Source organism: Zygotorulaspora mrakii, chromosome 6 (assembly GCF_013402915.1).
Source record: "Zygotorulaspora mrakii chromosome 6, complete sequence".
Classification (NCBI taxonomy): Eukaryota; Fungi; Ascomycota; class Saccharomycetes; order Saccharomycetales; family Saccharomycetaceae; genus Zygotorulaspora; species Zygotorulaspora mrakii.
The window spans coordinates 1,120,697-1,146,948 of record NC_050724.1 but is presented as its reverse complement, the minus strand read 5'-3'; the positions used below and the strand labels follow the sequence as shown (position 1 = coordinate 1,146,948).

At 40.9% G+C, this 26,252-nt stretch overlaps 15 protein-coding genes across 15 annotated transcripts; 6 read left to right on the top strand and 9 right to left on the bottom strand.

Moving 5' to 3' along the window:
* Positions 1–336: 336 nt before the first annotated feature.
* Positions 337–1,491, bottom strand: PAN6 (pantoate--beta-alanine ligase PAN6; the record flags this gene model as incomplete). The annotated part of the gene is made up of 1 exon (XM_037289915.1): positions 337–1,491. The coding sequence occupies one exon, from the start codon at positions 1,489–1,491 to the stop codon at positions 337–339; it is 1,155 nt and encodes a 384-aa protein (XP_037145810.1).
* Positions 1,492–1,779: 288 nt separating this feature from the next.
* Positions 1,780–3,837, top strand: NDC80 (kinetochore-associated Ndc80 complex subunit NDC80; the record flags this gene model as incomplete). The annotated part of the gene is made up of 1 exon (XM_037289914.1): positions 1,780–3,837. The coding sequence occupies one exon, from the start codon at positions 1,780–1,782 to the stop codon at positions 3,835–3,837; it is 2,058 nt and encodes a 685-aa protein (XP_037145809.1).
* A 188-nt stretch (positions 3,838–4,025) lies between these two features.
* Positions 4,026–6,560, bottom strand: SSL2 (TFIIH/NER complex ATPase/helicase subunit SSL2; the record flags this gene model as incomplete). Its single annotated transcript, XM_037289913.1, has 1 exon — positions 4,026–6,560. One exon carries the CDS (start codon positions 6,558–6,560, stop codon positions 4,026–4,028), a length of 2,535 nt encoding a protein of 844 aa, XP_037145808.1.
* A 646-nt stretch (positions 6,561–7,206) lies between these two features.
* On the top strand, positions 7,207–8,187 carry SRP40 (Srp40p; the record flags this gene model as incomplete). Its single annotated transcript, XM_037289912.1, has 1 exon — positions 7,207–8,187. One exon carries the CDS (start codon positions 7,207–7,209, stop codon positions 8,185–8,187), a length of 981 nt encoding a protein of 326 aa, XP_037145807.1.
* Positions 8,188–8,376: 189 nt separating this feature from the next.
* LPX1 (triglyceride lipase) lies at positions 8,377–9,507 on the bottom strand (the record flags this gene model as incomplete). The annotated part of the gene is made up of 1 exon (XM_037289911.1): positions 8,377–9,507. The coding sequence occupies one exon, from the start codon at positions 9,505–9,507 to the stop codon at positions 8,377–8,379; it is 1,131 nt and encodes a 376-aa protein (XP_037145806.1).
* Positions 9,508–9,852: 345 nt separating this feature from the next.
* On the bottom strand, positions 9,853–11,025 carry HG535_0F05920 (Whi5 domain-containing protein; the record flags this gene model as incomplete). Its single annotated transcript, XM_037289910.1, has 1 exon — positions 9,853–11,025. The coding sequence occupies one exon, from the start codon at positions 11,023–11,025 to the stop codon at positions 9,853–9,855; it is 1,173 nt and encodes a 390-aa protein (XP_037145805.1).
* Positions 11,026–11,690: 665 nt separating this feature from the next.
* PXL1 (Pxl1p) lies at positions 11,691–14,195 on the bottom strand (the record flags this gene model as incomplete). The annotated part of the gene is made up of 1 exon (XM_037289909.1): positions 11,691–14,195. One exon carries the CDS (start codon positions 14,193–14,195, stop codon positions 11,691–11,693), a length of 2,505 nt encoding a protein of 834 aa, XP_037145804.1.
* Positions 14,196–14,634: 439 nt separating this feature from the next.
* On the top strand, positions 14,635–17,262 carry TGL4 (triacylglycerol lipase; the record flags this gene model as incomplete). Its single annotated transcript, XM_037289908.1, has 1 exon — positions 14,635–17,262. One exon carries the CDS (start codon positions 14,635–14,637, stop codon positions 17,260–17,262), a length of 2,628 nt encoding a protein of 875 aa, XP_037145803.1.
* A 120-nt stretch (positions 17,263–17,382) lies between these two features.
* DIA2 (DNA-binding SCF ubiquitin ligase subunit DIA2) lies at positions 17,383–19,506 on the bottom strand (the record flags this gene model as incomplete). The annotated part of the gene is made up of 1 exon (XM_037289907.1): positions 17,383–19,506. One exon carries the CDS (start codon positions 19,504–19,506, stop codon positions 17,383–17,385), a length of 2,124 nt encoding a protein of 707 aa, XP_037145802.1.
* A 192-nt stretch (positions 19,507–19,698) lies between these two features.
* On the top strand, positions 19,699–20,724 carry ATX2 (Mn(2+) transporter ATX2; the record flags this gene model as incomplete). The annotated part of the gene is made up of 1 exon (XM_037289906.1): positions 19,699–20,724. One exon carries the CDS (start codon positions 19,699–19,701, stop codon positions 20,722–20,724), a length of 1,026 nt encoding a protein of 341 aa, XP_037145801.1.
* Positions 20,725–20,838: 114 nt separating this feature from the next.
* BUD21 (Bud21p) lies at positions 20,839–21,465 on the bottom strand (the record flags this gene model as incomplete). Its single annotated transcript, XM_037289905.1, has 1 exon — positions 20,839–21,465. One exon carries the CDS (start codon positions 21,463–21,465, stop codon positions 20,839–20,841), a length of 627 nt encoding a protein of 208 aa, XP_037145800.1.
* A 308-nt stretch (positions 21,466–21,773) lies between these two features.
* Positions 21,774–22,619, bottom strand: HG535_0F05860 (SDR family oxidoreductase; the record flags this gene model as incomplete). Its single annotated transcript, XM_037289904.1, has 1 exon — positions 21,774–22,619. The coding sequence occupies one exon, from the start codon at positions 22,617–22,619 to the stop codon at positions 21,774–21,776; it is 846 nt and encodes a 281-aa protein (XP_037145799.1).
* A 674-nt stretch (positions 22,620–23,293) lies between these two features.
* TVP38 (Tvp38p) lies at positions 23,294–24,244 on the top strand (the record flags this gene model as incomplete). Its single annotated transcript, XM_037289903.1, has 1 exon — positions 23,294–24,244. One exon carries the CDS (start codon positions 23,294–23,296, stop codon positions 24,242–24,244), a length of 951 nt encoding a protein of 316 aa, XP_037145798.1.
* Positions 24,245–24,269: 25 nt separating this feature from the next.
* Positions 24,270–24,995, bottom strand: RTS2 (Rts2p; the record flags this gene model as incomplete). Its single annotated transcript, XM_037289902.1, has 1 exon — positions 24,270–24,995. One exon carries the CDS (start codon positions 24,993–24,995, stop codon positions 24,270–24,272), a length of 726 nt encoding a protein of 241 aa, XP_037145797.1.
* Positions 24,996–25,161: 166 nt separating this feature from the next.
* Positions 25,162–26,202, top strand: OMA1 (metalloendopeptidase; the record flags this gene model as incomplete). The annotated part of the gene is made up of 1 exon (XM_037289901.1): positions 25,162–26,202. One exon carries the CDS (start codon positions 25,162–25,164, stop codon positions 26,200–26,202), a length of 1,041 nt encoding a protein of 346 aa, XP_037145796.1.
* Positions 26,203–26,252: the final 50 nt, after the last annotated feature.

The window sequence follows — 26,252 nt, the reverse complement described above, 5'->3', positions numbered from 1 at the left end:
TGATAGGAAAAATGTGTCAAGGTGCCTCGAGATACTTGTTTTGACACAAAAACGTCACACAGAAAAACGCAGAGACAAGTGACACAAAAGCAAGATAGATAAACGGGGATAAGCCGTCAGCGAGATTGCCAAATGGGGCGTCGTTGCACCCTGGGTATGTAGATAGAGAAGTGTAAACATATGAGGTAGCTGTATGGTTGATTATGATGCCGCCGGGGGAGTGGTGGCGGGGATGCGTTCCGATGTGGTGGGACACGGAGGGTATGTGGGCTGAGAGGTAGGTAGACAGAGAGATAGCGCCTTCACAGCACAGGCAGGTGCACAGGCCTGCGGAGATCAAAGTATTATGTTATCAATGAGTCTCACCTGCGTTTCTGGATGTTTCCTGTCCCTGACGTAGACTGCACAACTGATAACGGTCAAGCCGTCTTCCTGGGGCTTTATTTCTCTCTTTTCGGCTAAACTTTTGATATCGGCAATGGAAATATAGTCGATTTCAAAGTCTCCTGATTGCACGTACGGTTCCCAGATGTGTCCGATTTTCGTGAGGATGGTTTCTCTTTCGACGACACATTCCTGCTCCTTGATAAGCGTCGTGGCTGCACTCAAACCTGCGTAGATGCTGGAGGCAACCTTGAGCGAGTCTTGACACAAATATTTGTTTCTGCTGCTTAGGGCCAATCCGCTGGAATCCCTGCAAATGGGCATCATCACAAGCTTGGTGTTGACAAAGAGCTCCTGGACCATCACATTCAGCACAATGAACTGCTGGATATCCTTTTGCCCGAAGTATGCTACGTCGGGCATGACGATGTTCAGCAGCTTTGTAACAACCGTGGCGACCCCACGGAAGAAATTGGGTCTTGTCGAGCCCTCGAGCATTTCGCTCACTCCCAGGACGGTTACAAAGGGTCCTCGCTGCTCAGAGACGTGTAAGGGTATACCCTGCGGGTACATCTCGTGTGGCGAGGGCTGGAAGAGAACATCAACGTTGAGCTCCTTGAGCAAGTCTATGTCGTTTGCCAGCGTTCTCGGGTACTTGTCCAGATCCTCGGTGGGAGCAAACTGCGAAGGGTTCACGAATATGCTCACCACGACATAATCGTTCGACTCACGACACTGCTTGATCAATGAAGCGTGTCCTGCGTGGAGACAGCCCATTGTGGGAACAAACCCAATGGATATCTTGCGACGGTCTCCGACAGCGCCCGTGCGCCATTGTGTTACCTCTTGAACTGTTCTGAAGATTTGTAGACCCATTCTATCAAACTGCGATCGGGTGCAGCGTCTTAATTCAAAGCTTGCTATTACGAGCTTACTTCGGTTTCTGCTGGGTGGAAGACGATGCTTTTTCAACATTTTTTTATTCGTTTGACGCATTTTCCAAGACCCAAATAAAGAGAAAAAAGCAGATGTTGGTGTTGGCCCAGTGGCGCTGTACAAGTAATGCTTGGGAGCACGGAGCTCATGAGCTAGAGCGTGAAACTGCATAGCCTAGCCTAATGCCACAGAAAGCACCATCCATGGTGATAAAATGAACATCCTGATTTCATTATAGCCCGTGTGGAGTGACTGATCGAGAGGACCACAAAGATTCGAAAAATGGGACCCGTCGTAACCTAATATTTGTAAACAAAGCGAAAATCGCCAATGTCATCGTTATCATCGTCATTAAGAGATGACCCTGATACCTTTGCGAACAGAATAGCGGTTCAACCTCCGAATTGTCGTTTTAGCACAAGGCTAGTTCCACATTAACGACACAACTCAGGTATTTTTATGATGAAGCAGGTAGGATCAACTGAATATGGTGAAAAGGCAAAAGCAGTTTTGGACAACTTAAATCCGCACAAGTTCACCTCCCAAATCCCAGTACGGTCTCAAGGGAACAGAAGGAATAGCACCAATACGGGCCTCACTGATATGATAAATAAAAGCATTGACCGAAATTCGTTAAATGGGTCTCGAAAGAAAATGCTGGTTACGGATGTCAATGAAGGCTTTCCTGGGGGCTTTCGACTCTCACAGAGGTATTCGTCTCTTCCGTCCAATAATAATACAAATCATAGTTTAGCGGGACTTACAGGCAGAAGCGACGGCCTAGGGTTGGGTTCCCAGCACGGATCTTCAAATAGGGATCCGCGTCCCTTGAGAGATAGAAATTTCCAAAACGCGATTCAACAGGAAATTTTTGATTATCTATCTCAACATAGATTTGAACTAGAGACAAACCTTCCCATATCATTGAAGTTTTTGAAGCAACCAACTCAAAAGGGATTTGTGATCATTTTCAAATGGCTATATCTCAGGCTGGATCCTGGATATGTTTTCTTAAAATCTTTTGAACACGAAGTTTATCAAGTACTCAAAACTCTGCAGTACCCATATTTGGAAACCATAAATAAGTCACAAATATCGGCAGTAGGAGGCTCTAGTTGGCCAAAGTTTTTAGGTATGATTCATTGGTTGGTGCGAATAAATTTGAAATTAGATCAATCGCTGAACAAATTGGATCAGAATATTATTAATCAAAATACTCAAGAACTTACCATTTTAAATCATCCCTTGAAATCTTTGGATGAACAGGATCAAAAACAGGAAAAATACGAACTAATGGTTGAAAAATTATTTATTGAGTATGTGATCGATTCTTATAAATCTTTTTTGAAATTAGAAGACGACTATTCGCCTTATATGGAAGAATTGCAATTAGGATTCAACAAATTCACCCACATAATAGAAACAGATATTAGTAACTTAGGCGCTCAAAATGAAAAATTATATGTTGACTGTCAAGAGAGGGCAAAGAGAAATGAGAAAATTGGCATCGCTACCGCAAAATGTAAAGCTCTTAAGAGTGACTTGACGAAATTTCAAAACTATGTAAATACTATGGAAAGCAAGAGCCATGAATGGCCCACCAAGTTGGAAAAAATGAAACATGAGTCTTCAAGTAAAAATGAACAAATTTATCAACTAGAGGAGAAAGTACACGAGTTAAAAGATATACTATCTCGCAAAGGTGTTTCTATGGCATCAATTGATGAGAAAATCAAAGTTAGAGAAACGATTAACAGTGAATTGGATTCTACTTCTGAACAATTGGATCATTTGGTTGGTCTTATCAAGTCTGAAAGGCATCAAACTGAATCAATAGCAGCAAATATGATGTCAACAGTAAGGCAATACAACTCTGCCATTGTTAACCTCATTAATTCTTTCAATCAGCATGGTGAAAATATTGATGAATCACTTTTCAAAATTAACATACGTGAAGATGTATTGGAGGAAAAGACTGAGGCAATCAAATACGATAGCCTACTGCCTCCCGGATTTACTATAAAAGAAACGCTGAAAGAAGACCTTTCAAAGCTGTATCACCATATTGAAGGCAAAGTCATCAAGGCTCAGGAGAAGAATTCGTTCTTGGAGAAGCATTTAATGGATCTTAGGGAGCTGATAAACGAAAAAACTAACTACATAGGTAGTCTGGAACTAGAGCTTTCAAAAGCAAACTCCGATTATGAACTGACCATGCAGGAAAGTGAGAGCAGCATGCTCTCACAAAAGATTGAGATTGAGAAGCTGAAAAAAAAAATTCAAGACTCTCGAGACATTGTTCAAGAAAAAGTTTCTGAAGCAGAGCAGCTTCTTGAAAACAAAAAGCTTCAATACGAAGAATTACTTCTAAATGTAAATAGACAGAGGATATCTTTGCATGCCCAGGTTATTGAGATCATTGAGTATGCAAGCAATTTTAAGATCACTATTCAGGGTATGCTAGAAAATGCGGAAAATGATATTAATATGCAGAATGCCGCCATTGAACAATATTGATATTAATACTGTCAGAAGTTTGTGATAATCATGAACTTGTTCCATACATTGCATATATACGTCAGATATACCAAACATTGATAAAAGAAATGGGAACTATAACTATAACTTTAATCTTGACACTGAAATTTAAAATATAACAACAGTAGCTTTCTCTTGCAGTAAGTTGAAAAATAATCCTCGAACTTTCATTTCTTCAAATTTTTATAATACATCTTACGAATCAATGGATGATGCTCTTTTAATTCTTTGTTCTTGTTTGTACTGTATTCCATATACGCCATGTCTTCACCACCTGCAAGACCTGCCAATGACCCTTCACCTCTAACAGCCTTGGATTTCGCCTTTTTATAGGCGTTGCTGCCTCTTCCTATCGTGTTATCGGCATCATCACCAACTTCAATTCCTGCAGCCTCCTCATTCTTCAATAAAACTTCCTGTAGCAACTCTCTACGCTCTCTAGGAGAAGAATATGCTAAATTCGGTAAGTTTTCCATGCCATGAAGATGTGTAATGACTTTGAATGCATAACCTTGATCCACTAAGAAAGCCTGTCTTTTGGTAGAATAATACATCTCTTGGGTATCTTTTGAAACCAATGAATAGAAAAATGCATTGAATCCTTCATCATTACGTCTTTTTGCCCTTAAAATTCTTCCTAATCTTTGAGCTTCTTGACGACGTGAACCGTAATGTGAAGATATTTGAATAAGACATGTTGCTTCCGGTAGATCAATGGACGTATCACCGACTTTAGACAAAAAAATAGTATTGATTTGGTCATTAAATTGGAAATTTTGTAAAATATTCATACGTTCTTGTTGAGGAGTAGCTCCAAAAATGAAGGGTTTACCGAGCTTCAACGCGTACTCTTGCAGAGCATACACATTATCGGAAAATACAATAATTTTGTCGCCTCTCCTTTCATGATACTGAATCAAGAATTGACATGCTTGAAATTTTGTAGGGTTCATAATATAAAGCAGCATTCTTTTTCTTGCACTTTCTCTCAAGTATTCTTGGTAAAATTCTGCAGTCATAGGACACCACACCTCGGCACATTGGACATTGGCAATATGTCCCTTTTGAGAAAGTTCCATCCAGTTGGCTTCATATAATTTAGGACCAATTAAAAAATTCAAATCGCTAATTTTGTCATCTTCTCTGACTAGTGTAGCGGTAAGACCTAACTTTGCGTGGGCCGCAATTGCCGTTACTACTCTACGGAACATTGCAGCTGGAACAACATGAACTTCATCTAAAATAATGAATCCCCATTCTCTCCCTGTTAAAAAATCCATGACTTTTTGTGAATCGTGTGATCTGTTTCTTGTATTGGCAACCATCGAATACGTAGATACAACCAGTCCCGATTCAGTTTGGAACATTTCTTTGTTATCAGACGTGAACACAGCGACATTCTCCGGTTGCAAGGTGCACCATTGCAAGAACTGTTGCCTCCATTGCATAACTGACACCGAGGAAGTACATAGAACAATGGCCGACTTTTTAATCGTACAAGCTGCCGTGATACCAACCAATGTCTTACCTGCCCCACAAGGCAAAACGATAATACCACTTCTTGCACGACCGTTACCAAACATTTTACTCAAAGATTTTTCTTGATATGGACGAATCTGTGTAGAAGGTTTGAGATCGATATCCAAGTCTGGGTTTCGATGATCATTACGGAAATCATATTCTTCAAGCACCGGATAATCTATTTCCTGACATCTTTTTTTTACAATTTCAACAGATTGATTAGCGATTTCAAATGCATGGACAGCATCAATATCATCCTCCTCATCTATTTCGTTATCGCCCCCTACAACGGCACTGAACATCGCTTCTACGTCATTAGGATTTATTTTATCCTGAGATACACTTGTCTTTTGCTTCTCAGTCTGTTTCTGTTGCTCCTGAGATTGCTGCTGTTGCTCGGTGTCTATCCGCAAAGTACCGATGACTGGATCCTTTAAAAGCATCTGCAATATATCAGTTTGTGTCGTTTCTACGAAATATCTGTTATGTTTGATAACCAGTTTTACTTTGCCGTATGACACCGTGGCACTTTTAATAAAGTTAATGATAGAAGGTGCCACTGGAACCTTGGATAACCTATCCAATACGGAAATGATATCGTTTGTCTCGAGACCAACAGATACAGCAGCGTAAAGAGAGTATGCTGTAATCTTATACTCATGAATATGCGATGGCCTACTAACTGGTTCTGCAATAGTAACCAGAAAATCTTGTGCTTGTTCCGCCAACGGGGAGAAACTCTCTAAAATAACCCTACCATCACTGGGTGATATCCATATAGGTCTTGCGGCATGATCGGGACGTAGCCGCAGGTAGCTGAAATCATGAGATCTGAACATTCCTGAAACTGCATCTGGTACAAAATCAGAAGGAATATCTCTATTGGTCCCATAGAGAAAATTTTGATCCTTTGCCGCAAGTTTGTTAGCAGTTTCACTGCTGCTTGGATCAGCTCTGGATTTCTTTGAGGGTTTCCTGGGCTTTGGTATTGAAGGGCCTATGGCTTTCCCTTCTTGGTTCCCATAGCCATAGTCATCGTTGCCATCGATAAACTTATCGTCCTCAAACACCGATTGATTGTCATCTGTGGCAGCAGAATCGTCATCAGAGAAAAAGGAGTCCCCCATCTCAGGGAAAATCTTCTGTTTGCTCCTCGTCTGATATCCATCGACTTCTGTCATGATAACCTTTGATCTTAAAGTATGTATCAAGCTTCTGAACCGTCTCTTCCGCCTTTAGCGATCGAACCAGGTTGTCCTCTTTCATCTACTAGATGATTAATATCATTTCAGTTTAGTCAGTTTTTTATTACTCTAGGAAGGAGTGAAAAATCACGTGATGTAAATTACAACAGTAATCGACCACTGACGCAACTCCCATAGATGAAGAAGTTTTGCGAGTCCCTGCTACATCTATTATTGCTTATTTTGTTACTAAGTATGTTTCAATAGAGCTTGCTGATTTCTAGAACGCCTTCTGGTGTTGTCGGCCCAAACTTTTTAAAAAACCGTTAGTTGATAAGAAAGCTTGAAAAATAGGTAGGAAGATTTCCTGAAGACTTTGAGAGAAGTATAGCTTAGCTATACAGGGATGACCAGGGGAAAGTGCGAGTGAAAGTACTTCAAGGCATTATCTTTATCATGGATTGATTTGTTACGCTGAGCTGTCGTCTAAGAACATCTTCAAAAGCGACATCACTGAAAAAATTTTTTTCGATGCTCATCGCATACAAATTGTGCAAGGAAATATCGAAAAATTTGTCCTTAGCTGGGCTCATAGGAAACCTTGACGTCGGTTATTAGTTTGAAGAGCCTATCAAATTGGAATATGGGATCCAAGAAAAGATCAGCGTCTGAGACGAAGAATGAAAGAGCACCCAAACTGAGCAAGAAGGAAAAATCCGTGGAAGAAGCTGCGGAAAAAACAAAACAGGAGTTATCTACTTCTGATTCTGATTCTGATCGCTCGAGCTCTAGTTCCAGTTCCAGTTCCTCAAGTAGCTCTGACTCAAGCTCCGACTCAGACTCAGATTCGAGCTCTGATTCCGATAGTTCCAGCTCAAGCAGTTCTGGCTCTAGCTCCAGTTCTGATTCCGATAGTTCTAGCTCTAGTTCTAGCTCTAGCTCTAGTTCTAGTTCTGATTCCGATAGTTCTAGCTCTAGCTCTAGCTCTAGTTCAGGCTCTGATTCTTCTTCAGATGAGTCTGAGAGCTCAAGCTCTTCTTCCAGTTCGGACTCTAGCAGCTCTAGCTCTAGCTCTAGTTCAAGTTCAAGCGATTCAAGCGACTCAGAGAGTTCCAGGTCGGATTCTAGCGACGCTGAAAATTCTGGATCCAGCTCTAGTGATTCAGATTCCTCCGGCTCTAGCTCCTCCGATTCGTCGTCTGACTCAGATAGCTCATCTACTGACTCAAGCTCAGGTGAAGAATCTGACGCCGAATCAAAAGAATCAGGTAGTAAATCAGTTGAGGCCATTAGTGATGGTTCCAATTCCTCATCTCGTACCGAGTCGCCTGATATTCCAGAGAAAAGCAGGGATACTCCTATATCTGCCGGCGAGGATGTTTTGAAGCCTGGACAGAGAAGCCATTTCTCTAGAATTGATAGAAGTAAAATTTCATTTGAGAATTCAAAACTTACGGACAATACGTATAAAGGTGCTGCAGGTACCTGGGGTGAACAGGCAAATGAAAGGTTGAGTAAAGTTCGCGGAAAAGACTTTACAAAGAACAAAAATAAAATGAAGAGGGGATCATATAGAGGGGGTACAATCAATATGAATAGTGGTTCATACAAGTTTCAAGATTAAACGGACGTGAAGGCACTTCTGAAAGATCAAACAGCTTGTACATTAATCAATCTCTTGGACCCTAGATCTTTTCGGCCGTGTTTGTCCGTCAGTAGAGACTGTAGTTAACAGGTAATGCCCAACTATATATTTTTATTGACATTTATCTAATTGAACAATTGGCACCTGTTGTAAAAATAAATTTTAACTTTAAAATTTAGCCAATGCCATTGGCCCATCTTCAACTCTCGCCGCGCGAAATTTGTAGAATTGGATGTTGAACTTTTCTCGCCTTTCATCATTACTTAGATCACTATTAGATGGAACCTTCTTGCTGGCAACATACCTAGAAATGTGACATATAATTCGGCGCAGAGTTTCGAGCGGTTTTTCTATGTTAACAAGATGATCTGCACCTGGAACTACATCTTGTGTAAAGTTAGGTATCTGCCTCTTCAGCGTCTCCTGATTTTCTTTTGGGCTCCATCTTGCAAGCTCAGCAACTATACTAACTACAGGTGCTTTGATATATTTCAGCGAATCCAGAAGCCAATAGGACGTAGGAAAAAGTGTCAAATAACACATTATATTTTGTTCCCGATTTATTTTTGTTCTAATAGTTCCATCGCACATACTTACTCTTTCAAAGTCTATCATTCTTTGGAGTATTTCAGGGTGGACTGCTTTAAAAAAACTGCCATTCCGCATAAAATCTTCATACTCCTTTCCATCCTTGAAAGAGTCCCTGATCTTGGAGTTCAAACCCTGATAAAGCTTGGTAGGCAACACAGTTCTATCATGTACATTAATCATATTATGCATTAATACTACGGGCTCGATAGTAATGAGGAGCTGGAACAAATTTGGCATTAAAACTCCACAACATAGAGCTTGAAACCCACCCATTGAATGTCCAATAACAACGTTATGAGCCGCAACCCCATCTGAAAATTCAACCTCTGCAATTTTGCAGGCATCTCTAGCACCATCGGACCAATCAAAATTAACCCCCAGCTTGTCCTGATTCAGCATTGCGGAATCACCATGTGTTGCTTGATCCACCAGCACTATCTTGTGAATATTCCAGTTTAACTCATAGTCTTGTAAATGCGCCACATGGTATTCCCACACACATCTACTCATACCACTTCCATGCAAAAAGAGCAAGTTTACGTGTGATCTGCAATGGTCTTGACTCTTTGCTGTAGGGGTGTACAAGTCGTAAACGAGATTAAGAGTATCCTTGTGAGGTACCAAGGTTGAATCATCATTAGCTCTGGGAAATGTTGCCTTAATGACCCTTGTACTTTTGCTGTACCTTGAACGCAGTAACTCATCCATTTCACCTGTGACAAATTGATATTAATCGTGCATCTCACTTTTGAATACAGCATGGTTCCTCATGTCCAATGATAACTTGCTTTTATATATATATAAGTTCTTACCCCAACTGAAAGATCATCATTTTACTACATCTTAACTTTGTTCGGCAGCGAGTTCTCTAAGTCCGGGATTTTGCAAGAGTTAGAAAACAGAAAGAGTTAGCTGCATATATTTTCAGCTTTAAAGTAAAAGGTAGCACAAGTCCTATCATTAAAACGATTTTATTTAATGTTTATAGTATTTTCATATATTACATTCTCCCGTTAGATGCAAAAGAAGGGCTAAGATGCATGCAAACCTTTGTTAAACGTGTTGTTCATTTTCTGAAACCTCAACGTCTGTCTCTATATCCGTTTGTTGTTGGTCGTACTCCAAAGGCACAGTTGTTTCAGCATGTAGTGATTTCTGCAGCGACTCTGCAGATGATTCTGATGACTGCTTCTGCATTATGGGAATGATCATGGAGTCAAAGTCTTCTCTTTCTCTCGCTGACTTATTGTTTCCCAACGGGTCTGGAGATGCTGAAGATGTAGAGGATGCAGGGGATATTACTGGTGCTTTTACGCGTGATATCTTAGGGGGTACAGGTAACGTGAAGTCCTGTGTAGAGCGTGGCCTCTGCGGCGAGGAAAGTGACATGAGGGTTTCAATAGCTTCTACCTCAGAAGGTTGGTCCTTATTTTTCTTCAGGGCGTTGACTGGAGCCTTCTGTTTAGACCATCGTAGAGGTGAAGCTGACGTATCTTGGCTTGTTTTTCTTTTCGGACTGGAAAGCGCTTTCAGAAATGCTATATGTGCAGAATTACTGTTATCATCATCTTCTGCAGTTTCAAGGTCTTCCTTAACATCTGATTGACTTTCAGTACTTAGAAATTCGTTATTGTATGAGGAGCCTTTTAGTAAGGCACTAGTTAGCCCACTTGGACCACCATTTGTAAAAGCATTCTCTTCGACAGCTTCTAGGCTATGTCGCTTACTATGTTTAGGATTTTCTAGCTCCTGCTCTAGCTCTGAAAGTGTTTTATCTACCCATCCGTTTTGTAACTTGACTAAGGCATAGTTGAGTCGTGCTTTGAGTCCATTGGATATCTCTCTTATAGGCTTACCATTTTCCTTTTGTATATTTGGAGACTTCAGTTTCGGTGACGGTGATAGAAATACTTCCGCATTTCTGGATTTGGGAGTGGTAGGTGGCAGTAGTCTTGACTTGCCCCTAGGTGATTGGGGGATAATAAATGCACTTTCATGTGCTCCACTCTTGCCCAACGCTGCTTCCGCCCGGGGATGCAAAGGGGAAGCCAAGAATCCCAAAGACGCCGAGGAACGTCTACCATTACGAGGTGGTGACGGAGTTTCCGGCGATTCTATATCGGTGTCATGCAAAGTAGTGGGTGAAGCCATGGCCCGCATGTACTCCGCCGAAGACCTCTTAGCGCTTCTTTTTGGCGTGCTGTTGGCATCAGCGTTATTGATCATTGTGTGTGAGTGCGTTTTGATTGAATAAAACGCGAATGAACCCTTGTAACTGAACGACTACTTATGTTGTCCCAAATTGCGTGAAATAATACCTAACTAAAACAGAAACTAGAAAAAGGAACAGCCAAGCAATAATTCAGTAATATAAACAGCAAACTTGTTGGCTACTAATGCTGAACTTTCAAAGAAGCTTTGAACGGCCTTATTATCTTCACAGTCGTGCCTTTTCCTTCTATTTGTATCCAATTACTGCAAGTTTATGTTTTTGTTTTTTTGTTTTTTTGTATTTTTCGTTCCCCTTTGATTAAAACGTGAAAGGAGGTCTGACTCGCGCGGACTGTCTGACAGGCTGACTATACTGACAGTGAAAGAAACATCAAAACTTTTAAGAGTTTCTCGTTCTCTCAGTTATTGTGTTTAGAGACAACCAGGTAACTGAAATTTTTGAGTGAGTGAAAGATACGTCCCCTGTTTCTTTGGATGGCGGAGAAATTCAAGTAGGTGGTGCGGTGATTTTCTTTCAATAAAGCGTTTGAGTGATGGGCTTTTGTAAGATATGTATTTCGTTTTTGCAAAGATTAAGTGTCTAGTATGAATATTTTGACGCTATCTGCTCTGCTTCTTATCTATAAAAGGATATATTTACTGGAATGCCAATGCAAGCTTTAGGACTGAGAAAAATTTATCAACCTTGTTCTTCTTCTAGATAGATTGCTTTTACCGTTCAAGTCAATGTCTTCATTCTCCATTAAAGACTCAACATCATGGTGTCCACATAGTGGGAATTCTTCATTGTAAATGAAGTAATCATTAGAGATAACCGTCTTACACAGAAAGCATGTGAGGCAGTTTACATGAAATCTCTCATTTCTATCGTTTTCCAAGCATTCTCCCTCTATAAAACCGTTGCAAATTTTGCATATGCTGTTGTTTTTCTCATGGTAGTGTTGTTGACAATAAGGCTCATCATCGAAAATATAGCATGGCGTTTGCTTGCTGAATCTTATATTACATTTCAAGCATCTGAAACAATTACGATGCCATTGACCAGATAATTCGTTATCTTTCTTGGAAAATATGGGTTTCTGCGTGACTTCTAATCCGCATAATCGACAAGGGCCTTCCCCTGGGGGATACTTATGTGAACGTTCCTGAACAACTTGCTTTTCTGAATGTGCTACGTTCTCAATAGCTGCTGACGTGGCTCGTGGCGTACTGGGCTGTAACTCTGCCGACTCGCTGGTACCATGTCTCCTGATGCGCTCTTCCTCTATCTCCTCCGCAGTCTTGTACTTTAGTTGTAGAGGTTCTATTGCGACATTCCTAAATACCAATTTATTTTTTGTGTTTGAAGCTTCATCCAATGATGCTTCACGAGGACTGCGTCCTGAATCACCGAACTCCTTCAATTTATGCTGCTTGAAGTTATAGAATAATGGGGTATCTCCAACAACTCCAGTGGATGACATATTATCATCATCGATTGTGATAGATTGCGGCGCATTATCAGTTGGGAAGCCCGAAAGAAATGCGCTGGATTTTTTGTAATGATTTCCAGCGTTAACATGCAAAGCTGATCTACTTTCTGTGGTTGCTGCTGTCCGTTCGTCTGACGTACCGTTTGGTGAGGGAACTGGGAACGAGTCGACTTGTGCATTTTTGTGTTCAGATACGTCATTCAATTGTGCTAGAAGCTTTTCAACTTGAAGATTTGTTGCCGTTTGTGGTGTTGATACGCTGTCTTCGTTGCTCAAAGAGCTATGACCAACGTACGACATCTGTCGATATTTGTTCTTATTCGGTGAAGATGCATATGTACCGTTCGCCGAGTCGATATTTGATTTTTGTGAATTGAGAGAGCTTTGAGAGCCGACCTCAACAGGACTTTCCACTGGCCTCTTAAATTTAAATGGCGCATCCTCAATTTCGCCCACAGCTTTTTCAGCGGATTTTTGAGACAATGCGTCATCAAATTGTGTAGCTAGCTTGAGACCTGATATCTTAGATGAATGCTCGCTATCGTTACGCATACTTTCATTCTTGTGTAGGTGTTCAGCTTTTTGATCTGAGGACAAACTGATATTGAGTTCTGCGCAGGGCTCGAAATTTATACTTTCGCCGTCATCACTTTTATTGTAATCACTTTCCATATCATTACATTCATTATCATCACTTTCCCTACCTGAATCCGAGAAGTCTTCTTTTGTTACACTTGGAATATGCAATTCTGATACTGCTGACAATACAGCATCCTCTTCAAGAGACTTTGCAGCCGTATGCACGGAGTTAGAGTCCGTCAGGGACCTTTCTGAACTAAATGAACTCTTTTGAGTTAGCATCATATAGCTTCGTTCAATAGGATTCATAATTTCTGTAGTAGGCGGAGGTTGAGCTATCTCAAAATCGAAAGCTGACATCTTTTGCTCATGTCCAGGCCCTTTGGATACCGTTGAACTTGATGCACCACTAGGTTGTGATGAATGCAATGAATTGAATGGGTATTTTGAATCCCTGACAGGTTTATCGTTCCACAGCATTCTATCGTCTGATTTTGCTTCCTTGCGATTCTCGTTGTTTCCCTCTTCTTCGCCATCACTTTCTCTAAGAGCATTGTAATCTTTAATCGATGCACTATTTCCAACATTGAGCTTTTCGGTTCGGTCGAGGTATCCGTAATTTCCATTGCCATCAGATTTGTTCGGACCGCCGTTGGTAGACCTAATCTCTCCCACATCTTTTGTTTCGTATCTCATATTTGCAACAGGGGTTTCCTGAGCAAATCGAGGGCTCGTGTTGCTACTATAGGGCTTCTGCGGGGGACCGCCATTAGTTTGTCGGGGCAGCTCATTCAAAGACGTTGGCAACCTGCCATATGCTGAAGTGGGCCTAGGTCTTTGTGGTGCTCGGGCAGGTACTGGCAGCGCTGAAGGTGATGACCGAGTCTCACTAGCATTCATGCCTGGTAGTGACATGATGCGTGTTTGCTGCGCATCGTTTGGACGAGCAGGGCTTCCAGAGCCTGTAGAAACATTTCTACGTTCTGGCGGGAGCTGGTTTGACATCAACCCATCATGAAAATTGGTATCAAAACCTGCTCTTTCTAAAGCAGTCTTATACCTTATTTTGGGATTTATCACTGGAAATGGTGAGCCATAAATGTGATTGAACATCGCTGCAATTTTAGCGGGAGACAATTTTTATGCAGTTTTCGAAATTTTGAAATTAAGTTGTAAAATTGAGACCAAAGGCACTAAAATATTGCAAGCGAGGCAGATTTATCACACAATCCTGGGAATCTAATACAGCACAATAAACAGCTGTAATGCCAAAGACTGGGTAGCTATCTAAACTTAACCGCCGCTTATGTCACCTTCAAATAATATCAAGACACGCGAAAGACTTAGCGTCCGAATTTCATCGGTGATGTTCGTGAGACGTGTTTCTGTTACCCGAAGTACATTTCGATTTAGTGGACCTTAAAGCCTTAATCTATGAACTTTGAGCAGAATTTCTAGAGTGGGTTTAAAACAGCATCGAGGATTATTCAGGCTCATTTGCATCTGGAATCCAGCGTATCAAACAGTGAGATACGTGATAAAAGTTTCTGCAATGGATGGGAACATGTCGCTGCAGCGTCAACCTTTTGCAGTGACCAAACATTTGATTGAAAAATATTACGAGCTCATTCAAGGTAAATCATCTCCAGTTAATCGCTCTTCTAAGTCTGCTAATCACAAACTCCTAAGAATATCAAAGAATCGCGTTGATAAACCAGGTTCACGGCACAGGAAGAGTAACGTTGAAATTTGTGTCAACAGCGATGACGAGATATCCAGTGATGACGAAGAAGATCGACAGAAGGAAGAGGAGCAGGTCTCTTTTTTCCTAAGATGTAAATCATTCATATACAGCCTTTTCGTTGGTGATTACGATAAAAGCTTGCTGATAGAGAAGATACTGGCTGAAAAACAGCACGCTGTATCATACGAAGAATGGGGTTATGCGGGACTGCGTCTGGACGAATTAACAGATAAGATGAAATGGAAGCAAGAAGTAGAATCTAATCTATATGACTATAAACTGATTGAAGAGTTAACAAGAAAACTACGTGAGCAAAGACAGGCGGAGGATTACGCAGGCTTATTGTATACCATAAGAACTAGATGGGTACGAAATTTGGGGAACATGGGTGATGTAAACTTGTACAGACATTCTCATGTGGGAACCAAGTTTCTTATTGACGAATATTTGAACGAATCCCGTTTTGCACTGGATGCTTTAGTAAATCAAACAGATCTGGATGACCATTATGTTCTTGGAATCTTACAGCAAACTAGAAGGAATATTGGCAGAACAGCCTTGGTTTTGAGTGGTGGAGGAACTTTCGGTTTATTTCATATTGGTGTTCTTTCCACCCTTTTCGAGCTTGATTTGTTGCCTCGTGTCATAAGTGGTAGCAGTGCAGGTGCCATTGTCGCTAGTATCCTCTCAGCTCATTACAAAGATGAAATACCCGAACTGTTAGAGCGTGTCTTGGAAACAGACTTTAACATTTTCAAAGATGATAAACAGAAGAGCGAAAGTGAGAACCTGCTAATCAAGCTATCAAGATTTTTGAAAAATGGCACTTGGTTCGATAACAAGCATTTGGTTCAGACAATGATAAAATTTCTTGGTGAATTGACATTTAGAGAGGCATATAATAGAACTGGAAAAATTTTAAATATCACAGTATCTCCGGCATCATTGTTTGAGCAACCAAGATTGTTAAATAATTTAACAGCTCCAAATGTTTTAATATGGTCCGCGGTTTGTGCATCATGCTCATTACCGGGAATATTCCCCTCGAGTCCATTGTATGAAAAAGATCCAACTACCGGAGAAAGACGTGAATGGTCTGGCAGTGCTTCTGTTAAATTTGTTGATGGATCTGTAGATAATGACCTTCCGATATCCAGATTATCTGAAATGTTTAATGTCGACCACATAATCGCGTGTCAAGTTAACGTTCATGTGTTTCCTCTGCTAAAATTCTCATTATCCTGTGTTGGTGGGGATATAGAAGACGAATTTACAGCTAGATTGAAACAAACATTAACGAACGTCTACGATTTTATGGCAAATGAAGCTATACACGCTTTGGAGCTTGCATGCGAATTGGGAATTGCTAAAAATGCGCTAACAAAGTTACGGTCAGTTTTATCACAACAATATTCTGGTGACATTACCATATTACCTGACATGAAGATGCTGTTTAGACTAAACGAGCTATTGGCTAATCCATCAAAAGAATTTTTGCTTAGAGAAACTACAAATGGTGCTCGTGCGACATGGCCTAAAGTTTCCATTATTCAAAATCATTGTGGACAAGAGTTTGCTCTCGACAAGGCAATTACCGCTCTTAAAGGAAAAATTATCTCTTCATCATCCATTAAGAGTCCTCTGCAATTTTCAAAATTTCCTGTCGGGTTAATTAGGTCTCGAGTTTTGAAAGATGATATTAACATAAGCAGTGCATTAGATGATAATCTCTTTGAATCAGAATCAATCAAATCTCTACTTCTTTTGCAAGAGAACTCTACGTCATATCGACATGGCTCTAGTGGTAAATTAACGCTACCTCTTCATAGATCTCCAACAAGTTTAAGACACCAGCGAAGGAAATCTGAGACTAATTATAAGCCTCGAAATGCAAGCAAATCAGTGTCTTTTCCTGTTTCATTTTCTTCTTCCCGAATTCAGAGACCGGTGCACAGAGTTTCGAATAACCAGGTTGCTTTAACAAAGAAAAATAGCTCAGGTCATATTTCATTTCAGAAAGGCGTCTTCCCTGAGCGGAGAAGAAGTCAAGAAAAGATTGAATTACCATATGTTAGTAATGACCTCGACTGGCCTCATTCTGCTCCATTGAAATCGGGGGATAGGGTTGTTGATAGTTCCCCATTAAGGAACGCCAAAAGTCGGTTGAGAAAGAACAAGAATAAAAAAATATATGGGACTTCGACGGGTTCTGATGATGATGGAAAAAGTGTGACATATGAAAGCAGTTTTGACCCCAATGAGAAACCAAACTCACATCACGGCCGGAAAAATAGCTTCAGCGAGGCTGCGAAAAAGATGGATCGAAGGCTATCATCATCCACTGGCAGTGCATGTTCTCCCAAGAGTAGTAACAAGACCCTACAATTTGAAGACGACCAGACAAGCCTTAACGAGCATACTTCATCAAAACAGTAGCTAATTAGTGTGAAGAAATATTGCTGTAACATGCACATTGATAAAGTCCATGCTGCACTGTTGTGCGGAACATTAGTGAAATATGCGTAATCGACGTTCTTCGACTACAGTTACATAGCTCTATTTTTGATATTTATAAGAATTCAATCCAAATTTTCGCCATTTAACCTTTTCATAAATGCTACTCACTTGTTGAACGAGACCTTGCGCTTTGAGAGCATTAATTGTAATGTGTGAAACAGAGGTGCAACCATCTATATTAAGGTACTCCAAAGGCTTTAAACTGGATTCTTTGAGAGCTTTGAGTAAATCATAAACCGAAACACCGGTAATGGACTGATTCAATGACAAGTCCATCCGCTTCAAACTTTTCATGTTGCCAATTTCCTTCCTTAAAATTGCCATATCTTGGTCACTCAGGGTGCCAAGTTGAGGGATAGACAGATCTTCAATATTTTGTAACGCAGAGAAAAAATGATTAGCTGTCAGTGCGAAATCGTCATCTCCCCCTTCGCGTTGTAGTTTCAGAAATGGGCAATCACCAAAATTAATTCTCTTCAGATTGGCATCATTCATATAAGCGGCAATCCGCATGAGGCCTAATCCACTTAAAGAAGTTCCCATTACATCCAAAGAGGACAGATTTTTCAAATTGTTGCCATAGAAATAATCGTCTGAGACCTCCTCCAAGTCAAATCTTGCACTAATGCTATCTTCCCTGAATGTCAAGGTTGTGAGGTGTGTGCTTAAAGAATAATCTCTGAATAATTTCATAAATGACGAAAATGTGGCATTTTTGTTGCCTTCGATCCAAATATCTTTTAATGATTTGAAATTTCTTAGCCAATCGAACTGAGTAGTACCACGAGTAAACGTAACACCAGTAATACACAAACTTGAAAGATTTTTCGAAACGCCGCTTTTGAAAAGATCGAGAAAAGGAAAGGTTTTTATTTTACCGTAATTGCAGATGAGTTTAAATGACTCGATCGCATTCATGCATCCCGCATCAACATTTACTTCCTGGCTTACAGAAGATAGTTCTGTAATAGGAACGACAGAGGACTCAAAAATTATCTCTATTCGTTTCAGATTTGGGAAATTTTTTAAAATTTTATTTTCATGGTGCTTATCTTGCCTCAATGATAAAACAACTGATAATTCATTCATTCTTTTTGTCAAATCCCGATCTTTAGAGGTGATTTTAGCGAAATGAGACGTGCTGCAATTTGGAACTGTCAAGATCATCTTACGAAAGCAAACATCTTGCAGTCGTAAAAATAGCAAATCAAGTGTTTTTATTTCGTCCGACGGTGCTTTTACTGAGAAGTGTATAGACTCCACTGGAAACCCTTGTAGTGGGTTTGAGTACTGAGAGCTAACCGTGCGTAAAAAATCACAGAAATTTCCAATGTCCTTAGGTGAGGCACGATGTAAAACAAAGCTTCGGAAAATTTCTGGCAGCTTGAGGATTATATTCTTCCATGTCTTGCAAACCGGTACAAGCTGCAATAATTCCTTGGACGTAAAACGTTTCAAAATGAAAGGAATGACTTCCAAAGGTAGTTGGCGTATAAAATCAACTGCTACAACTTGCGGTGATGTGGCCTGACATTTACTATCTTTCGTTTTTTTGAAAAGTCGCTGTTCTTTCGCAATGGGATCCAAGTAAGTTCTTTTGGAGGATAAATCGGATACTGGCATTAGCTGTTTACAATTGAGGCTTTGAGTCTTGATACGATTACTAACGTACCTTTTTTGTTGATCAATGATTGTGAGCCATCGCGATTGCGGCCCCACAACGAATTGCCTATCTGTTTGCTTCGTCATCTTTATGGCTTTATCGTATAATTTGAGCGCACTGCGGTCTCTCCGAAGTTTCTGCAGTATTTTTCCACCTCTAATGAAGCATTTTAAATTGTAAGGCTCCACATCGGTCATCTTTTGGGCATACTTTAACGCTGTTTCTAGCTCACCTAATTTCTCATACGTGGCACTTAGATTATCCAATATTCGAACATACCTGGGGTGATACACTTTGCAGCTACTAGGTGATTCTCTTGCAGTTGTGACTTCTTTTGCGCCATAACGCTCTCGTATTCTCCCTAGTTCCTGCTCATCATAAGATCTTACCAGTTGCAATGCCTTTTTGAAAATATCTTTAGCCTTGACAAAATCTTCACCCTTAAAGTATGCGGTGCCTAAATCTAAAGCTTTTTCTACAACATCATCAGTTCCATTCATCACCTCATTAAAGACTAATTATACAATTCTGTGTTTTTGAACATGTTTGATGTGTTTTCCAACTCATAAGCGCGTCTTTGAATTTATCTCAAATTGTTGTACCTTAAATCACTTTCAGAAAAAGAGTAGGAATTTTTATATTACTCTGTTGCTGAGCTTGCTTTCAGTGTGGGCTGATAGTTTAGGTAAGAAATGTCAGTAGGTATTGGTACAGTATTACTTTTAGCAGGTCTCCTCCTCTGTGCTACGTTTGCCATTGGAATAATACCTCTATACTGCTTGAACCATGGCATTTCCAATAGAGCCTCATACATCGATATCTTATCGCGATTTGGCGTGGGTATGCTACTGGGAACTTCATTCATGTTAGTTATACCGGAGGGAGTACGGGCATGCTTAGAGCACAATGGTAACGTTGGTTTAAACCTCCTGATTGGTGTTATGGTGGTTTATATCTTGGATCAAAGTGTCCAAATAATGGTAAATCGTCGTTCTGCTACTACTAACGCAATTCAAAATAATATCACGTTTGAAATTGATACCTTTAGAGACCTGCTTCGAAACCCAAAGCAGGTTGCAATGTCTATTCTGCAAAATAACGTTGTCTTTGCATTGGTAGTGCATGGTTTATCAGATGGTATTGCACTAGGTACTACGGTAAATAATGAGTCTCTCTTAATAATTGTTCTGATAGCCATAGTGGTGCATAAGATACCGGCCGTTCTGTCACTAACAAGTGTGATGATATCAAAACAACACTTGCCAAAATGGGAAATTATGTCGAACCTATTTGCGTTTGCTCTTTCAACACCTCTAGGTTATGTTGTTGTATCTGCGTTCAATTTGAAACAATCTGACACAATGGATTGGATCGGCGGGAACTTATTGCTTATGAGTGGTGGTAGTCTTCTTTACGCCTCTTTTACAGCCTTTACGACTGATGAATCATCCAATCAGAGCGAGACTGATGATACTATAGAAAATGGATTCTATCGTGAGGGGAGTAACTTTGTTTTAGTGAACAATAATCCTAGAGAAGATTCTAGTAATAAATCCCAAAACTCCAATGTTGAATTTGAGAACGTTGCACCGCTCACTCCACCGCCAAATATGAATAATGCCCAATTGAAAAAAAGAGCAACTTATCATGAGCTGATCTATGTGTCGCTTGGCGTGCTGATCCCGGTGATTATTTCATTTGTGATAACTGAGGATTGATCCTGAAAGGGTATACTATACAAATGGATCTTCTATTTCCTATGTAAAAATGCGAGAGGGGGGTGTTTATTATTTATTAATGACGAATACAGTAGGTTCTTTTTGTCCAAAAATTTACCTCCTTTTCAGTGCCTTTCTTCTTAGCCATTTCTCCTTTGTCCCCATAATCGAAGCTTCCCTCTTTGGTGCCATCGACGACAATAGTTGTGTGGACGACAAAACTTTAACAGACACAGGTCCCTTCTTAGCAGAAGTAGCTCTCAATTTTTTCAACGTCAATTTTTTTTTATCACTTAGTTGCTTTTTGATTTCGGGTATGTAGTCTTCTTCATTGAAATTGATATGTTTTGACGAAGCTTCTTGACGACAAAGCTTGTTATCATCTTCCAGTTTATTGAAAATTTCCTCAGGAAGCTCATCAAGTGTGTCGTTATTCCGTATCTCACTGGTCCTCCCCTTCTTCGACTGTTGCTGACTTTTATAAAAGGCATCGTTTTTTCTTCTCTGCTCCTTGAGCTGTTTTTGCTCTGCCTTTAAGAGCTCTTCACGTTTAAGTATTTCCTTCTCTACCATAAGCTTTCCGTTTGACACACCCTCTTCTTCAGGTGCATCATCCTCACTTTCATCACTTTCATCGTCACTACTATGTTCCGTGCTTTGAACTGTCTGAACCTTCACGTGTGCAGGATCGGAGGCAATTTCTTCACTGAATTTAACATGACTTCGAGGCTTAGCGGGCATTATCGATAAGTTCTAGATAAACCACAATTGCTTTCTGTTACTGTTTGTTTTTGAAGTAGCCATCCTGAACTTGGCTTAACTCATCTCATCGATGAAATTTTTCATGAAACTAAGCAATCGTATAATACTCGACGAAGTGAAACAAATGTGTGATTTAGAGCTACAAAAAAAAAATGGCAAGAACTGAACTATGATATGTCTGAGTGTGATCATAGCAGCAGATATGTGGTTGGAATATTTCATAATGCTTTTGTTTTTATAGATGTTTTATAAACTGCCTGGAAAATGAGGATGAGAGTGACGATTGTTTAGGCACAGCAGTAGCCACCATCAACGATTATGTCAGTACCGGTTGTGTAGGTCGCAGCATCAGAAGCTAGGTAGAGGTAGGCACCAACCATTTCCTTGGGATAAGCCAGACGTCCCATTGGAACAAGAGTACGCCATTGCTGCTTCAGTTCCGGGGCACGGGATGCTGTCAACGGAGTTTCAACGTAACCGGGTGAAACGGTGTTGACACGAGCAAACCCCGCCCACTCCAACGCCAGCGATCTGCCCATGTGAATCAAGGCGGCTTTTGCTGTGTTATACGCTACTTGTAACTTCGGGACATTGGCAATGTGACCAGACATTGACGCTGTGATGACAAATGACCCGAATCCCTGCTTCTTGAACACACTGCCAACGTTCTTGGCGACGTAGTACACGCTGTTCACATCGATGTCCATCATTCGTTTCCATTCATAGTCGCACTTCTCCGAGTCCTCTTCGGCGAGATCCAGCAGTGGTCCGTATGCCCATGCCACACCGGCGTTAGCCACCATTATATCGATTTTCCCGAAATCGCTCTCGATCTGTTGGATTGTCTTTGAGACCTGCTCTCCATCAGTCAGCGAGCACTGGTATGCCTTGACCGTGACGCCGTACTTCTTCGACAGCCCCTCGACCTCTTTCTCAATCGCGGGATTGGAGTTGTACCACATTGCCACATCCGCACCGGCCTGAGCAAACCCCACTGCCACTTCATAGCCAATACCGCCCGAGGCACCTGTCACCGATGCAACTTTGCCCTTCAATGAGAACAGGTCCATTACGTTCTCCGCAAGCTCCGGTTTAGCTTGAGGGATTGGTATTCCTGATGCAATAGTAGACATTTGATAGTATTCCCTTGGTGACACTTGTACTTGTAGATATACTTGCTCTCTTTGAGAACTTCTCTTGAACAGAACTGAGACAACTCCAATTGATCGAATATACGCTCCTTTTATATCTGACCAAAACCCGATTCTCCTGTAACCTGTTCTCGATGATCGAATGCCCTTAACTCCATCTCTCCGCGTTCTTCTAGGCGTTTCTATTCGTAATAGCAAACTATCAACAGGTACAAGAAATTAGAAAAGTAAAAGGCCAAAATCGAGAGCGAAGGTCAAACTAGATAATGGACTGGCGTACTGGCCGATAGATGTCAGCATCTGTCTGCTGAAGTTGGACCGTGGAAGGTGGTTGAGGAACAGGACGTTTCTGCCACAAGTTCACTTGTAGTCTGCGCAGTCTTACGCGGTCTCACGCGGTCTCACGCTAGTTTCACTCGTAGTTGTCGGAGCTTACTCATAGAAATAGCTGTAGTCCTTGTAGGTGTTTCACGTCGTGTGCGGTCGCTATCTTGGCTTGTATCGCTTCTGTCACAGTTTTCTTTGTTCAAGAGGCGGTTCAGTTTAGGGGCAGGCGGTGATAGGCTGTGTTACGATGTTGAGGTTCACTTCAAAAGTGGCGTGATCGCTGCTTTGGAGCACTAAGACGGCAAAGAGGTGCAAGGAAAGCGAGGAAGATGAGTTTTCGAGAGGGTGATTTGTTCGAGGACTCGTTTCTTGGAGATTTTGGTAACGAAAGCAACACGAACGACCTCGGCGACCGTGACGACGACGATGACTTCCTGGATGTTTACAATTTGACGCCCAGACAAAGGCTGGGCCACAGTCTACAGAAAATGTCCCGCAAGCTGGTGCAACAGTACAACGGATTGCCGTGGTGGCAGAGGTACCTGGCGTACTTCGCGGGCACTTGCCTGTTGATTGCAGGGATTACGCTCTTAGTATTCCACGACCGGATTCTCCACAGGATTGTGGAGACCTCGAATGAACTGAAAGATGAAAAACGCACCTCCTTTGTTCTTGTTGCGCTGATCTTCGTGGTAGCGTTTCCACCATTGATTGGCTTTTCCTTGTTGGGCACTATAACGGGGCTGATCTATGAAATGTCGTTTCAAGGCTGGTTGATACTGGCGGTCGGTGCAGTCGCCGGTTCAATTGCATCTTTTGCTACTTTCAAGACAGTATTACACTCCCGAGCTGAATCATTGGTGCATTCAAATCGAAGATTTGAGGCTTTCTCTTCGCTGTTGAGGGAGAACAACAGTTTTTGGATATTGGCGCTGTTGAGGTTATGTCCATTTCCTTATTCATTAACGAACGGTGCAATGGCCGCTATTTATGGCCTATCTATTAAGAATTTTGCCATTGCTCAATTCATCGTCACGCCAAAATTGCTCATTTACCTGTTCATTGGTTCAAGAATCAAAAATATTGGCGAAACAAAGTCGGCAAGTTCGAAGATTCTAAACTTGCTAAGTATTCTTGCTACGATGGCAATTCTAACAATAACAGCATGGATCCTATATTTCAAAACACAAAGGAAATATGCAGAACTGCAAAGACGTGATCAACAGTTAAATGCAGACTCAAACCAGAATGCTGCTTTTGATGCATCTTTTGATATCTAGTGTTAAAGTTTGTTTATGTATTTCGTTAATTAAATAGACTCTTTTTCTTGGGTTTAGATCTCTTTTTCGCTACCCTCTGGGATTTTATGCTGGCTTTAAGGTCTATTTTGACTTTATCCTTATGCTCGTTATATGAATTAGAGGCATTAATTGGAACTTCGTGATTTTTTTCCTCCTCCATAGCATCCTTCAGACAGGTCTCTATTTGTCTTTGTAGAAGTTTGGCATTAATCTCTTGCTCTGAGGTCTCATTGATTTCAAGTTCATGTAGCGCTTCCTTCCTCTGTAAATTTTCTTTAGAATTATCGACGTAAGATATTGACAGCTGTTCCACATCCATATCTTCCTCAGGAACATCTTCAGATCCATGTAGCCTAATCTTTCCCTCTTTACTTAAATGCTGCACAAATTTTGTTAAGGATGTAAATCTAGTGGCATTCATATGTATATGGTTCTTGTCCTGTATGAATTGACTGTAAAATTTATTAGCTCGTATTTTCTTCTCCCCATGGCTTATTTTAAGCAGTTTAAGAAAATCTGATTCAAAACCTCTTGTATATTCATCAATGCTGGCTTCCGATAATTGACTTATCTTTCTCAAATGTGATGGCGACCTTATATGTGACTTAAAACCGTTTTCATCTCGACATTGCTTCTCGCACACTTGACAATAAAAACGAAGCTTTTGAAGGCCTCTGGCCTTCATTTGATTGCTAAGATATTTAGCCGAGCCAAATTCAGCCTTCGCCATCTCTCATTTAATCTTAATAGAGAATCTCTTTGTATTTGCTTTGTCACTTAAGTGAAGATGACGAGCCAATTTTATGCGTATCTACCCGGAGAAGTTATCTGTCAGGCTCACAAGACACCTCTCGTAACAAGGATAGTGTCATCTGGCAACCAAAAGAGTTCCAAATATGATCAGAATCTCGTTGAAAAGGAACTTTCTTGGTCGCAACGTTTTTAAGTCGAACCCCGTGTTGCTAGCAAGGCTTTATTCCGGAACTAGATATAGGAGGTTCAATGGTAATCAAGACAAAACCTTTAAAGATTACCTTTACGATGCATCTTCAAGAAAATATTTAGCTATTTTACTTGGTGGAGGATCTTTGTTTTACATATCTAACTTGGATGAAGCGCCAGTTAGTGGCAGAACAAGGTTTATCTGGCTCCCTCGTCCAATTGAGACGCTTGTTGGAGATTATTCTTATAAATCAATTCTGGGACAGACAGGCAACTCTATATTACCGGAAAGTCACTCAGTTACCCAAAGAGTGGCGAGAGTTTTCGAAAGAATTGTCGATGCTGCCTACAAAGATCCATCTGTTGATAAAACTATGCTCGAAGGAGTAAACTGGAAAATACATGTTGTCAACGACCCAAGTGCGCCACCCAATGCTTTCGTATTACCAGGTGGTAAAGTGTTCGTGTTTGTTAGTATGTTGGGAATATGCCAAAATGATGATGGTTTGGCCACCGTATTGTCGCATGAGTTCGCACATCAGTTGGCGAGACATACAAGTGAAAACTTATCAAAAGCGCCTTTTTGCGTTATGCTAAGCGCCTTCATGTATACACTGACGGGAGCCAACGCATTCAACGGTCTACTTTTAGACGGGTTCCTCAGAATGCCAGCATCTAGACAAATGGAAACCGAGGCCGACTATATTGGACTCATGATCATGTCCAGGGCCTGCTTCAATCCTGACGAATCGGTGAGACTCTGGAGAAGGATGGAGGAATTTGAGAAACAACAGGCAAGAGGTGCCAGTAATTTCGAATTCCTGAGCACACACCCAGCAAGTGAAAGACGAATTGAAAACATGACAAAATGGTTAGGGAAGGCCCGCGAAATCTATGAGCAATCCGATTGCAGTATGTACAACAGTTACTACCAGGGATTAAAAAATTCCGTTTTCGGATTTGCTGATCCACAATTTACTCTAAGTCGCATATAAACCTGGTTAACACTCGTTAGCTATTTATCATCATAAACTTGTACATATAC